At 40.5% G+C, this 12,947-nt stretch overlaps 1 protein-coding gene across 2 annotated transcripts in view; it reads right to left on the reverse strand.

Moving 5' to 3' along the window:
- The window catches only part of MAP3K13 (mitogen-activated protein kinase kinase kinase 13), a 624,460-nt gene that overhangs the window by 21,756 nt on the left and 589,757 nt on the right, over positions 1–12,947 (reverse strand). For both annotated transcript variants that reach the window (XM_086955435.1, XM_086955436.1), the window contains one exon: positions 8,989–9,286. In XM_086955435.1, the coding sequence (XP_086811561.1) occupies positions 8,989–9,286 (298 nt within the window). The remainder of the gene's footprint in view (positions 1–8,988; positions 9,287–12,947) is intronic.

Genomic DNA, 12,947 nt, shown 5'->3' on the forward strand with positions numbered 1-12,947 from the left:
CTCTATAGTGTTTTATATGCCTGCATATATACATAGTCTTAGCAAGATGGTGTAACTTTTCATTCTGTTCACTGTCATTATATTGTTAATTAGTTTCATCTGCTTTGGTCTGTTGATCAGTGCAGCACATATATTCTATACAAGGATCATGTTGGTTTAATGAATATTGAAAACTCCTGATTGTGTATTCCTTGCATACTTCACTGAAAGAACAATCGTACCAGTGACTGAGCAAAAAGGTTCTAGATCTGTCTGCACGATCACTGGGAGAGCTCAGGGTAGTCATGTTCTGTGGTTGCCAAAACCGTCTGTTACCTGTCTTAGCTTAGGGACGCATGTGGTCGCACTGTGGGCTAACCGGTCTCTTGCAGGGGTGCACGGAATCAGTCTGTTACTATACCAATGTTTATGTTGTCCAACAAACGCGTTGCGCTGTTCCTATTGAGAAGTGAGGAACTACACAGCATGGCGCCGCGAACGTTGGTAGAATTAGTTCTTAGTCAATGGATCACATGAGTAGTTCTATTGTGCTTTCTCAGAGACCCGTACTTACCTCATTACCAGAAATGTCTGTGGTGGTAGGGACGTTCCTCCTCAGCTGAGTAGGTAACCCCAATGTATTGGCTGTAGGTTGGTCAAGTTTGAACTTATCAAAGGATCTATTTCCCATTGTGTTACCCTTTCTGTAACATATATTAATACATTTTTAGACAAGAGGAGATTCCGTTCTGGATTGCACAAAAACGAAGCCAGGTTGAGGTGGAATTTCCCCATACCGGACCACAGGAAAAACACAGACTACTGATTATTTGCTTGCCAATGGATATGGCTCCCTCTATGGAATACTGCAAAACTTGAGGTACAGTCTTTGCTGCCGTATATACCAGAACACATGGAACTGAAAAGCGTCTGCATGGAACACAAGTAGGCAGCAACCAGGACCACAGGATGGTTGCTGGTGGGGGAGCCGGCAGGCCCCATTTATTAGTCACCGCTCCCGGCCAGGAGATCCCCATAATGCCCTTCAAGAGCTCATTTACATATTTTCCCCGGTTTGTTGTGCCCCCGTCCGGCCACTTATAAAAGTGTCTTGGAAGGCTGCAAGGAGAACAGCACATCCCAAGATGCATGACTTAAGGAGAGCTTACCAATATATTTAAAGCACTTCAAGCTGGAGCTATGTGCTCTTCAGCTGAAGTGCAGGGACCCCTTGTGTTTAGTTCTATGGCTGCATTTTGTGGCTTGAAGAATGATTACGACATTCCTATAACACGTTAATGGTTGTTTTGAAAAAAATATTTTATAATGGGAGAGTGATTTTTAATCATTGCCATGTATATTCATGGAAGTACACTGCATTATAGTTAATGATAAAATAAATAACTGTTCATTTATTGACAAAGCAATAAGTCAGCATTATATATGATGATGTGCTGGTCTTTTGATAAAGACAATAGATCTGCTTTTTATATTTTGGTGTTCTGAACCTTAGACAAAGCCAGTAGGTCTGCCTACTTTAGATGACACACGTTTTATTGATACATTGGCAGTCAGCCGTCCCGAGCAGCGGGGGGTTGGGGGCAGACCCTGCACTTCACCCCACAGGACAATGAACATCTTACTTTATGTTAAAGAAAATAGAAATTCACTGAAAAAACTAAAAATTAAAGTGACGTTATAGTTAGGAATTTTAAGTTAGGTGAAAATGGCAGTTGAAACAAAATGTTTTAAACTAACAAAAACCACTGGAATTCTCCAACTATTGTTATTTCAAGTAACTATAAGTTGTGACCAAAAGTAACTTATGCCCCCAGCCTGCAATGCTTGTACCCTCACACATTACATCACTCACAACATCTTCACTGACTGGATAGATAACATCCGTAATGACATCTGAAATTACATAATTCATAACAACACTGTGCATGGCAGGGGCGCGAGCTCTGGATACTTGAAATACCTACAAATGATGAATTTCCGTGGTTTAAAATGTTATGTTTTAACTGACACTTTCCATAACTACAACGTCCTTTTAACCTTTTTTTTCATTTAATTTTTAAGGCTTTTATTTAATGTAAAATAAAACATTATTACAATTCCTAACTATAACGTCACTTTAAGCTTTGGTTTATATTATGTGATATATCGTTTTGGGGATTATCTGTAACTCTCTCCTTTTTAGGTCTCACCTAGGCAGCGCATGCGCTGTCTCTTAGAGACATTCTGTATCTTCTCTGTGGGCTTCAAGCACACCCATTGTTTCTCATTTGTTCTTTTCTTTTTAATTGATGAACTGCCTGTATTTGTCCCTTCTTTTGGCGTTTGGTTCCCTCCCATGGCTACTGACCCTATTACATGTACTGCTCCCCTCCTGTTTATTTAGGTTAGTTTTGGAGCACAATTGCTTTCTTCTGTCTGTTTCCTTGGCATGGGCAGACTGTCCTTAGCACAGCTGCTCCCCCTGCCTTTCCATTTTGTTTGGAGCGCAAGTGAAAACAGGCCTGTTAATGTTGTGATGGCATCCACTTTCAAGTTTCACCATCAGGCACCTTTTATTTGATCAGCCAGGTGCACAACAGCTGCTCCTGATTGCAGTAGGGCATGGAGACCCGGTGATTTGATTGTTTTTGCATTCCTTTCCTCTGATCCAGCGTGCACTTTACAGTGCCCCTGGGGCACAAGCAGGGACCAACTAGAGTGTTACCATATCTATCACTCCATGATTCCCCCAGGGAGCAAGCAGGCGTCGACTCCAGTGTGCCTGCTGAAATCTGTGTAACTTGAATCACCAGTTCAAATCCCAGCAGGAGGCAAGCCTCCAGTAAAACTTCTGAAAGGTATTATCTGCTGCAATGCCTCATTGGGTTTTCCAAGTCAGTCTTTGTAGTGTTTCTTGAGCCTTGTTGGCATCTAACCTGAACAGAGTGCGTTGCAACCAAAGTTCAAGATGAGCCACATTTTAACTGCCTACAGTCAGTGTTTGCAGCATCAGGTGAAGCCTTAGCACAGGTATGTGTAATGATCTTCCATTGGTTCACAGCTGCACAAGTTTTGTGTCTCTTCCTTTGGGAGATTCACCACCTCCTCCTATGGTTGTCTATTATACCCACAAAGCAATTCAGTGGAACTCTAGAATAATGGATTAGAAACCAAATACACCATGTTTCAAAAATATAGATTACGTCCGCTTGACTAAAAATCCTCAGTTTTCGAATTTATTTTCAATATGGGTTCAATCCCTTCATTTCCATGTTAATTCTACGCTGGTTGTAGTGTGTGTGTGTAATGGAACAAAAGCTGGGCTCGGCCAGCATTTCCATTTTATTCAGCAGCAGCCGGCATTCCAACAAGAGTTTATTATTGCAAAAAGGAGGGGGCATGCTCCTGCTCTGACTACAGTTAACTTTGCCCGTTGAATGCAAAAGGTACACTGATGATGTGCAGTGGTTTTCAACTGATTGTGCTATTTCTCTGCTCTGCTCTCCGAGCGGACCTGGGTGTTGCTCTAAAAAGATTATGTTGACCTCTATGTTGACAGTCAGCCTGGTCATTATGGGAGGAAAAAACATACAGATTGCCTCTTAGCGACTTAACACATTTCTTGAATATTATCAGAAACACTGCAGTGCACATTTTTGTTAGGGCTCTCCGCGTTCTCTTTAACGGCCTTAGTGTGCTCTTTTTGTGGCAAAGAAGCTGTATTTTTAGAACACGATGGTCTGTCCTTGTTGCTCTAAAAGTTCATTTTAATTGCAGTACTTTCTCTTTTAATTTTATTAATAAATATTCGTTAAGTTTACAGTAGTTTCATAGTGAGGAACTGACGCATAGTCACAGGCTGCTTCCAGAACAATAATTCCATCCTCAATCACAAGAACAGAGCCACACAGACACCTTCTGCACAGCTACTGATCTGGCTTTAAACCACGCTGAAGCACCAGAGTGGCTCCAAGGTTTCCTCATAGAGTTTCTGGCTCAGAGTTGCGGGTCCTGCCGTTTCTCTATACACCTTTGCAAAGCCAAAAATTAGGAATGGAGTAGTAGAGTGGGTATATCCTCTTTAATTTTACGATTAGAGTTCAGTGACTGTTGTTCTAGGGAATAAGACTTTACAGGGAGTCTCTCTTTTCAAGAATATGAACCTAAAACAAGAACAGGTTTTTAACCAGAGTTCAAGGTTAACCATCTATGTTGGCAAAGATACTGTTAATCTGGACATACTCTTCACAGTGTAATTGTATTTACATTTTTAAATGCTTCAGGCCGTTGTCTCATGACAGCTTTCGTTTAACATTAGCGTCTATTAACATGTGTTCCAGTTTCCCAGCATTAATGTGTCTTCTCATGACACATTTATAGCCATTTCTTGAGAACTTGATCTTTCTAGGAACATTTTGCATAGGGTATAGTTACCCTCTTTAGTGTAATGCAGCATTATCTTTATCAAGTAAGAGGGTGCTCCAAAAACATAAAACACATTTGTCTCTACCTCCTTGGAAAAATAAGATCAGGCTTATCATCTATAGAGTGTTGCAGCATGAGGGATTCGAGGGCAGCCTTATGGGTAATGTGCCTGTTGCAGAAATTTGTGCACTTAAGGTCAGTCTCAAATGCAAGCAGACTGATGCAGCTTTTCATCTTGCAGGGGCTGATAAAAACCAGTCCTGTTGAATTGGGCAATGGATTGGGAATGTGCACTGTTGTTTACAGCATTAATTTAACTCCTGATCTAGGCTGCAAAGGCTGTGTGGAACAAGGTAATTTTCTATCATGCCTATACAGCAGTTAATGACTTTACTGCATGAGAGACCACTTATCGGGGTTGGGAGAGTGTGAGAGAAAGAGCGTGTGAGAGAGAGTGCGTGAGTGTGTGTGTTAGAGCACATCTTTCCATAAGCTATACTGCCTTTCTTCATGGCTAGCTCTTCTGTTGCTTTTGAATAGTGATTTCCCTGTGTCCTTACTGAGTTCTCAGTTCCCACTGCATCCATCACATCTTTATCTCAGGTTGGGGGAAAGTGAATGGGGTAGCCTGTTGAAGCTCCCCACCCACAACCTCCTTCTGTCAACCACTGCTTCTCTACCCTGTCTCCTCCCTGACTCTGTGTTCCTTTCATCCCCACCCCCCACCCTTTTTTTCTTAAACACCCAAAAACACAGATCTGTAGCTTAGCTCCTGCCTACTTTTCTTTTGGTCATCAAAAAGGCAAAGCGATCCACACATTTCCACGCCACACAATTTAACTCTGCACATTTCCAATCCACATCACATAATTTGACACTAAACCACATAATTCAACTAAACAGAATTACACAACACAATACATGCAATCCACACCAAAGAATTTCACATCATGCCATACAATTCAATAGTGGTACAAAAAGGGGTGGTGATGGACGGAGCATCTGAATCAATCAAACACTCACACCCAGTCAAAAGATCTGGGTTTAATCCATCGCCGTTCTTTAGCCCACTCTGCCACCCCAGTTCAGACAGTTCCCATGATGCACTGGGCCAGGGACAGACTGATTTGCATATAGCCAGGTTCTGAGCTGGGATGGTGCAGTGAGATAAATAACGGTGATGGATCAAGCCCTGATCTTTGGACTGGGTAAGAGTGGTCTGCTTAATTCAGACACTCTGTTCATCACCACCCCCTTTTCTGAATTGCTTGAATCTAGTGGCAAAGTGAGCAAGGGACTCACATCTGAGCATACCCTGCCACACTTATGTCGGCCAAAAGCGGTACAAAAGGGGGTGGTGATGGACGGAGCATATGAATCAATCAAACACTCACACCCAGTCAAAAGATCTGGGTTCAATCCATCACCGCTCTTTAGCCCACTCTGCCACCCCAGTTCAGACATGGCTATATGCAAATCAGTCTGACCCTGTGCCTCATGGGAACAGTCCAGCCCGAACTGCCAATCCAAGTCTTCCCTGGACCGGAAACAAGCTTCCGAGGACCGGTTTCTGGCATTCCAGCCTTCTTCAGCCCGGCTGGCTTGAATCCAGTGGCAAAGTGAGCAAGGGGCTCACGTCTGAGCATACCCTGCCACACTTATGGTGGCCAAAAGCGGTACAAAAGGGGGTGGTGATGGACGGAGCATCTGAATCAATCAAACACTCACACCCAGTCAAAAGATCTGGGTTTAATCCATCACCGTTCTTTAGCACACTCTGCCACCCCAGTTCAGACATGGCTATATGCAAATCAGTCTGACCCTGTGCCTCATGGGAACAGTTCAATAGCACACCACATAATTGAACTCCACAACACAAAGTACTGTTCCACATAATTACACTCCATAACACAAAATCCCACTCCACATAATTTCAGTACACTCAATACCAGATAATCGCTATCCACATAATTCCCCTGCACACCATGCCATTTAATTCCACTACACAAATTAACTCCACAACACACAATTCCACTCCACACAATTCCACAACTAACAATTCCAATCCAACCCACATAATTCCACTACACACCACATACATACACTTCACAAAACATGGGTAAAAACATTGTCATTTACAACACCAACAGCACTAAATTAAGCAAAAGGGAGACCAATTGTATTTCCAATGCTTGTTTTATGTTGGCTGTAAAATACTGCCCCTTGAAGAACTCAGAATTATTCCAAAGTTTAAGCATCATTTTTACTTACGTACACAAATTTCTCTCAGTGACAGAACCTGTCCTTAGTCCTGAAATGGAAATGTTATTATTAAGTTTCTGTACGCAGGAGTATCTTGCCTTCTTTGGGAATATAGCAAACTTCTTCAGGAATTGTCATATCTTTCAGATATGGGAAAGAAGGAATAGCGACGGCTTCAGTATCACTGAATGAGCATGTGCTGCTGAATACAGCTGTGTAATGTAGTCAATCCGTGCCAGTTTAGGAGTTTAAACTGTTCATCAAGCAGTCTTCATGTCTTATGTACAGTTTGCAACACAAGATGCTCGGCCAAAGCGAAAACCGTATTTAGAGTTCCATTGACTATAATGTTCTTGTACACCCTGTATGTCAAACTTCTTTGTTCCTCAATTTCCTTTGGCTGCTTTTTATTCTCCTGAACATGCCAAAGGGTTCATCATCACACTCGAACAATTCATGAATGGCATGAAGGTAAATGTGACGTGCTTTTGCAGTGTTCGTTCCATTTCTTTTTTTACAATTAACATGACACATTTTTGAAGCTGCAGGTTGGTTATTGTTTTTACATGACAAAACAATTTGGGACTTTTCAAAAATCTACCTCTAGGCTCCTATCTGTCAACATGAATGCTAATCCAACAATACACCAAAGTGTGTATAAGGATTAGGGTTATTTTTGATTAAAGTACATTATTGTTAGCAAAATATTTTAACTGTGCTGCACATGTTCCTGATGTCTACCATTGGCAACAATGCAGTACACATTGAATAAAGCAGTGTTTTAGTTTAGCCCCTCTTACTTTGGGACAGGACCTGGGGACACTCTTGTAGAAGCCCCATTTTTGGCTCTACTTAACTCAACAAGGAACTAACACTTTTTTACACAGGTGACTACATCACTGCACAGATCAAAAAAAATCTCCGTGATTTTCTATCTCACATGCCAATAGAGGACATAATGGTGCAGCTCTGATAAAACAGCCAGTACATTTACCCATTTCCTTGGCTGGGCATAAGCACTTGCTGAATGCTAACAACTGGGAACATAACAAGGGACATGGATGTAATATTGTATTATATACTGGCAATACCGTTACTCCTAGTCCAACTTTTTTTTGTATCAGTGCTCATGCCCCATCCATTCTGGCAAGCTTGGCTGCCTGTGGTTCGATAATGCATGGGTATGCTCAAGAGGTTTCTAGGATAGGTAAACTCCTTTGTAGCAGCCATTATTGATTGGAAAGTGTGATCGATAATTTTGGATCTACTAGTATGAATTATATACAATCCCCTTTATTACAGGGGTAGAAGGCAGTGCTAAAGGGGAAAACCCCCAATTGAGAGCATAGCTGCTAGCTGGCCAGATCTTTTTTCATTCTAGGGGCCTCTTTTACAGGGGGCTTCAACTGGTAGGTCCCTGAAGTGCAACCCAGCACAGTACATCTATTCTAGCCATATTGAAAAATGTAGTTTTTCAAGAAAAAGTCAAGTTTTTCTTTGAGTGTGTTATCACAAAATAGAAGTCGCATATTTAATAGAAACACATCTGTTTTGAGAAAATGATATGTTGATGTTGGTAAACAAAATGATAGAAAATGCAAAGCATATTTAAACTGCTCTTTGAATTACAGTTCATACCGAGTTGGTTAGATTTTTAGCTTTTGATATTCTTTAGTGCCAGTGGGCACTTACTGTTGTGACTGTTATGTCATTTGTCATGTGGAGGCATATTGATAACGTTTTCTGACACTGTAGTCAGTAACCCCATCTTATGGGTGGTTGTTGTTCAACTACAATATTGAATTTTAAATATTTTCTAACCAAAATAATGTATCCAGAAAATAGACTCACAATGGTAAGTATATAAAGGTAAGTACAGTTTTATTTACATTCTTAAATGTAGCTTGACGATATGTATAGCTACAAGTTACAAAGGTTCTGAGTTTAGAAAAGTAAATCTGTACGTACCTCTGTATGTGGCTTCATAATATTTTAGTGGTCAATATTCTGGGTCGGATATTTTAGCATTGCTCAGTATTGTGACATTCATCTGGGTAGCCACTACTAGTAATTCTGCAACGCGTGGCCACTATTGTGACTGTCTCTGATGTGGTCACTACTGCAACAATTGCAAGTCATTAGAAGATCTGAACTATTTTCATCGATCAGAAGTAGCTCTTAAGATATAAATGGTTGGAGACCACTGCTCATATCCTGATATTTCTATAGCGCTGTGAAACCTTTAGCATAAGCATACCTAAATAGTGATTGCACACTTATTCAAAGGACCATCATCTCATATTTCTATAGGTTTCCACTTACTTCATAATTGTGCTCCTCTGTACAGAGTTTTCCCAAGGACATCTGTGTTTTCACCCGGCGAACAGCACATTCCTTGTCTGAAAGACCATCTGACTGCATTGAGATCTCAATAGGGATCTCCGGGGTGTGGGAGAGCATATCTTCTAGTTTATCAGCAGATCGTTCCTTATTCCCATGAGCCAAGTCCTCCGGGCTGTTTGAGTGGTCGCTTGTGTTCCCTTCCTCCCCATCAGATGCTGATAAATTCTCCGAGCTGAAAGTGGAGTAGGACTTGCATGTTCTCATACAGAGAGGAGGCCTGATACAAGGAAAAACATATAACGCAAACACAATAGTTAATCAAAGACCACACTAGATTTCATTGAATACTATTATGTAAGTAATATGATTACATATTATGTTTCAGCCTATTTGTGTAATAACAAACAATTTACTTTGTTAAATGTCAACCTAAAGATATGTGGGGACCATATCGGCAATACCTATTGGAAAAAGCTGCAGAAGATGCTGCCCAAGCAGAACAAGATAGAACCGGAGTGGGTGGAGAAATGTGTTGGTTTAGGGGTCAAATGGGAGTATGGGCTGTGAGTGCCAAGGCAGGTTGATCTGTAGTGTAGCTAGAAATACGGAAGTTGTCTCTGGGAAATGTAGTAATTCTTTTTGACATTGAGCTGGCGGGTTGTTGAGCATGTGTTGAAAATGACATGTACATTGCATCCTATTGTTATACCGATCAATGTATATGCTGTGGCACCTGCTATGTGTACATTCCAAAAATACTGCTGTAACGTTTTATATATTTTTTTATTTTATTTCTGAAAAATCATAAATAAAGTTTAAAAAAACAAATAAACAATTTACTTCATTGGCTCAATGAATTAAGGATGCAGTTAGGACTTAATCCTATAACGACCCACATCAACTAGCTAGGTAACCAATAAAGTGAATATATGTGTATTAAAATTAAAAGTGAATCCATGCGTATTAAAATTAAAACAAACAAATAATCATTTGTGGTATAACTGAGTTTTGCTTTTCATTTTTAACAAAGATAATGAAGGCCATGAATCAAGCACAGAAGCCATATGACACCATTAATTTGAACCAATCCAGAGTAGACTAAAATATCTCTTCTGGTGAGCTAAATTAAGAGGTGTTTTAAGGTATGGGCATAGTGGACAATTGACCATGTCCAGCACTTTCTATGGGGCTCCTTGGTAGAGTGATATTTCTCAGTTTATCTCACTCTTGTAGCGTCTGGCGAGTTTTACGAAAGATCCCTTTTGGCTCCTAATAACACTGCCAAGCTGTGGTGTAGGTGTCAGAGCGGAATGAAATGAAATCTTGTTTTAGAATGTTGGGTTCGCAGTTAAACTCAGACAAATAAGGATGTGTAATATTAAGTTCCTTATGTGGTGAGGTGATTGGCGGGTACCCAGGCTGCGGAGGATGCTACAACTGCCGACAAGATAGGGGATAAATAAAACAGAGAATGGTCGTGCTCTACCAGAGAGTTTGCTTTGGTCCAAGCAAACTGCTAGTGCGTGCAACGTGTGTCGTTGGCAAAGTATGGCTTCAACACTTCGTGCATGTGGAGTCAAAGCACAACTCCAGCCGCTGTAAAGCGGGTGAAGACAACGGAAGCGTTGCAAAGCATCTACACATCAATGGCTGAGAACCAGTTGGTCAGGCTATACATAAAGGTACTGCACTGCCACGCAAGATACAATTGCACATTATTGGAGGAATATCGCAAAATACAATTATGTATTGAAATAGGAAAAAGTGCTAAAAACTGCAGTAGTGAAATACTAACACATTGCATACAAGAGCTGGCTGACAGAATAAGTAAGAAAGAAGTATAATATCATGTCAAGGTGGCCCAAGAAGAAGTACAAGGGTTACTGAGCTGTGCAATACCTGAAGTGGGTCACCACCAAAGCAGCCAGGTGACAGCTCAGAACAACTCCAGAGGTTTCTAACAAGCGAAGGGGCACCAATAGAGACCAAGGAGGAGGTCACAGTTCCCCCGACTGTCCCAGATGACTCTGAAGCAGGTTGATCACAAGGTCTCAGAAACAGAGCAAATGCTGCAGGCTCAAATGGACAACCAACTGCAGCAGAAAGAACTCCACCCTCAATGGCAGTCACTCTCATAACTAGTTACCATGCTGCTGCCTTCCTGAAATCACTAACACCTTTCGATTTAGCCAAAGAGCAAAATATTGGCGATAGATGGACTGCATGGATGGAGACATTTGATGATTTCATTTATGCACTTGAAAGAGACTGATAATAAAAAGTTTATCAAGTATCTCAAAAATCTTGCTGGTGATGGTGTGAAAGAAGTCGTAAAGAAAATGTAATTGATGAAGAAATCACATATCTCAGATTGAAGAAACGCTGAATCTCAAGTTCAATCCAATACCAAACATTGATTATGAAAGATACATTTTCAGTCAAGAACGCCAAAAGGTTGGTGAAACAATTTATGAATTTGTGGAGAGATTCGATACATTTATCAACCACTGTAAGTTCAATTAATTTAATGACAAAGAAGCTATGCATCTTAGAGATGTTGATTGATGCTTGTCAGATTCATTCAGATGACGAATGCTGAGAGGAACTCTTAGTCTGGAGTGAGTGTTGATGGCTGTCAGAGCCGAAGAGCATGCTGAAAGACAAGCTGCTGACATGTTGACCGGAGGTGTCCACAGTGAATCAGTCATGAGTTTATAAAGTAAGTCAAAGCAAAAATACTGAAGGACACAAAGTGATGTCCACACGTAAAACAAAGTTATGTTAATGATAAGAATGATTTGTAAAGCGCACGTACACGGGTGGTTTCATGGCGCTCTGACAGGCTCTGTCCATTACCTATGGAGAAGTCAATTGTAGGCTTGTGCAAATAGCCATGTTTTTTGAGGGGCCTTCTGAACTTCGTAAGGTCAGATCAAGACCGATCTTGAAAGGGAAGGAGTTCCACAGTCTAGGGGAAAGGGTTGCAAATCTGCAGCCTCCTTGACGTTTCTTGAACGCGGGGGTGGAAAGAAGCGAAAGGTGAGCAGAGCGCAGGTTGCGAGAGGGTGTGTGCCTGAATATCAAGTTGTTTATAAATTTGGGGTTTTGACATCAGTGATGTAATTTGAGATGTCATCAGTGATGTCATTTGAGATGTCATCAGTGATGTCATCAGTGATGTCACTGACCATGTCATAAATGATGTAATATTTGACATCATCAGCAGTGGATTGCGGGCGCGCGAGTTATAGTGAGTCCAACTAACTATAACGTGGGAATTTCAATAGTTTTGTATGAGTAAAATGTCCAACTAACTAGAACTTGTGTTAAACCTATTGTTTTTTCAATGAATTTCAAAGGTTTTTTAAATGCTAATTCCTAACTCTAACGAGTGTTAAACCTATGGTTTTTTCAGTGAATTTCAAAGGTTTTTTAAATGCTAATTCCTAACTATAATGTGTTAAACAAACGGTTTTATCATTGAATTTCAAAGGTTTTTTAAAAGCTAATTCCTTACTATAACGAGTTTGTAACCTACAATTGTTACAGTGAATTATTAATTTTTGTAATAGTTGTTTTTTAGAACTATTAATTATAATATTTTTTATAAAACATTTTTTTTTATTTTTTTCAAAAATAACTTTTTCAATGTATTTTTCCTGTTTTTTTTTTTTACCATTTTACCTCGGAGCACTCTGGGTGCGCGCACCCGTAAACGCACCCGTACACGTAACGAGAGCGCTATTCCCGCGTGTGAAAAAATATATAATTATGTAGTTAAAGTAAATATTAATGCAAGACATTCAGTGGCATACTCATAAAAGTACTCATTTTAATTTTTAATAACCGTATTTCAACTTTAAACGCATTTCCTAAAATCTAACAAAACGTCAATCAGGCGTGCTGCGTAAGCGCCCCCGGAAGCGCCTACGTACGTG

The sequence above is a fragment of the Lissotriton vulgaris genome, chromosome 2_1, assembly GCF_964263255.1.
Source record: "Lissotriton vulgaris chromosome 2_1, aLisVul1.2, whole genome shotgun sequence".
NCBI lineage: Eukaryota > Metazoa > Chordata > Amphibia > Caudata > Salamandridae > Lissotriton > Lissotriton vulgaris.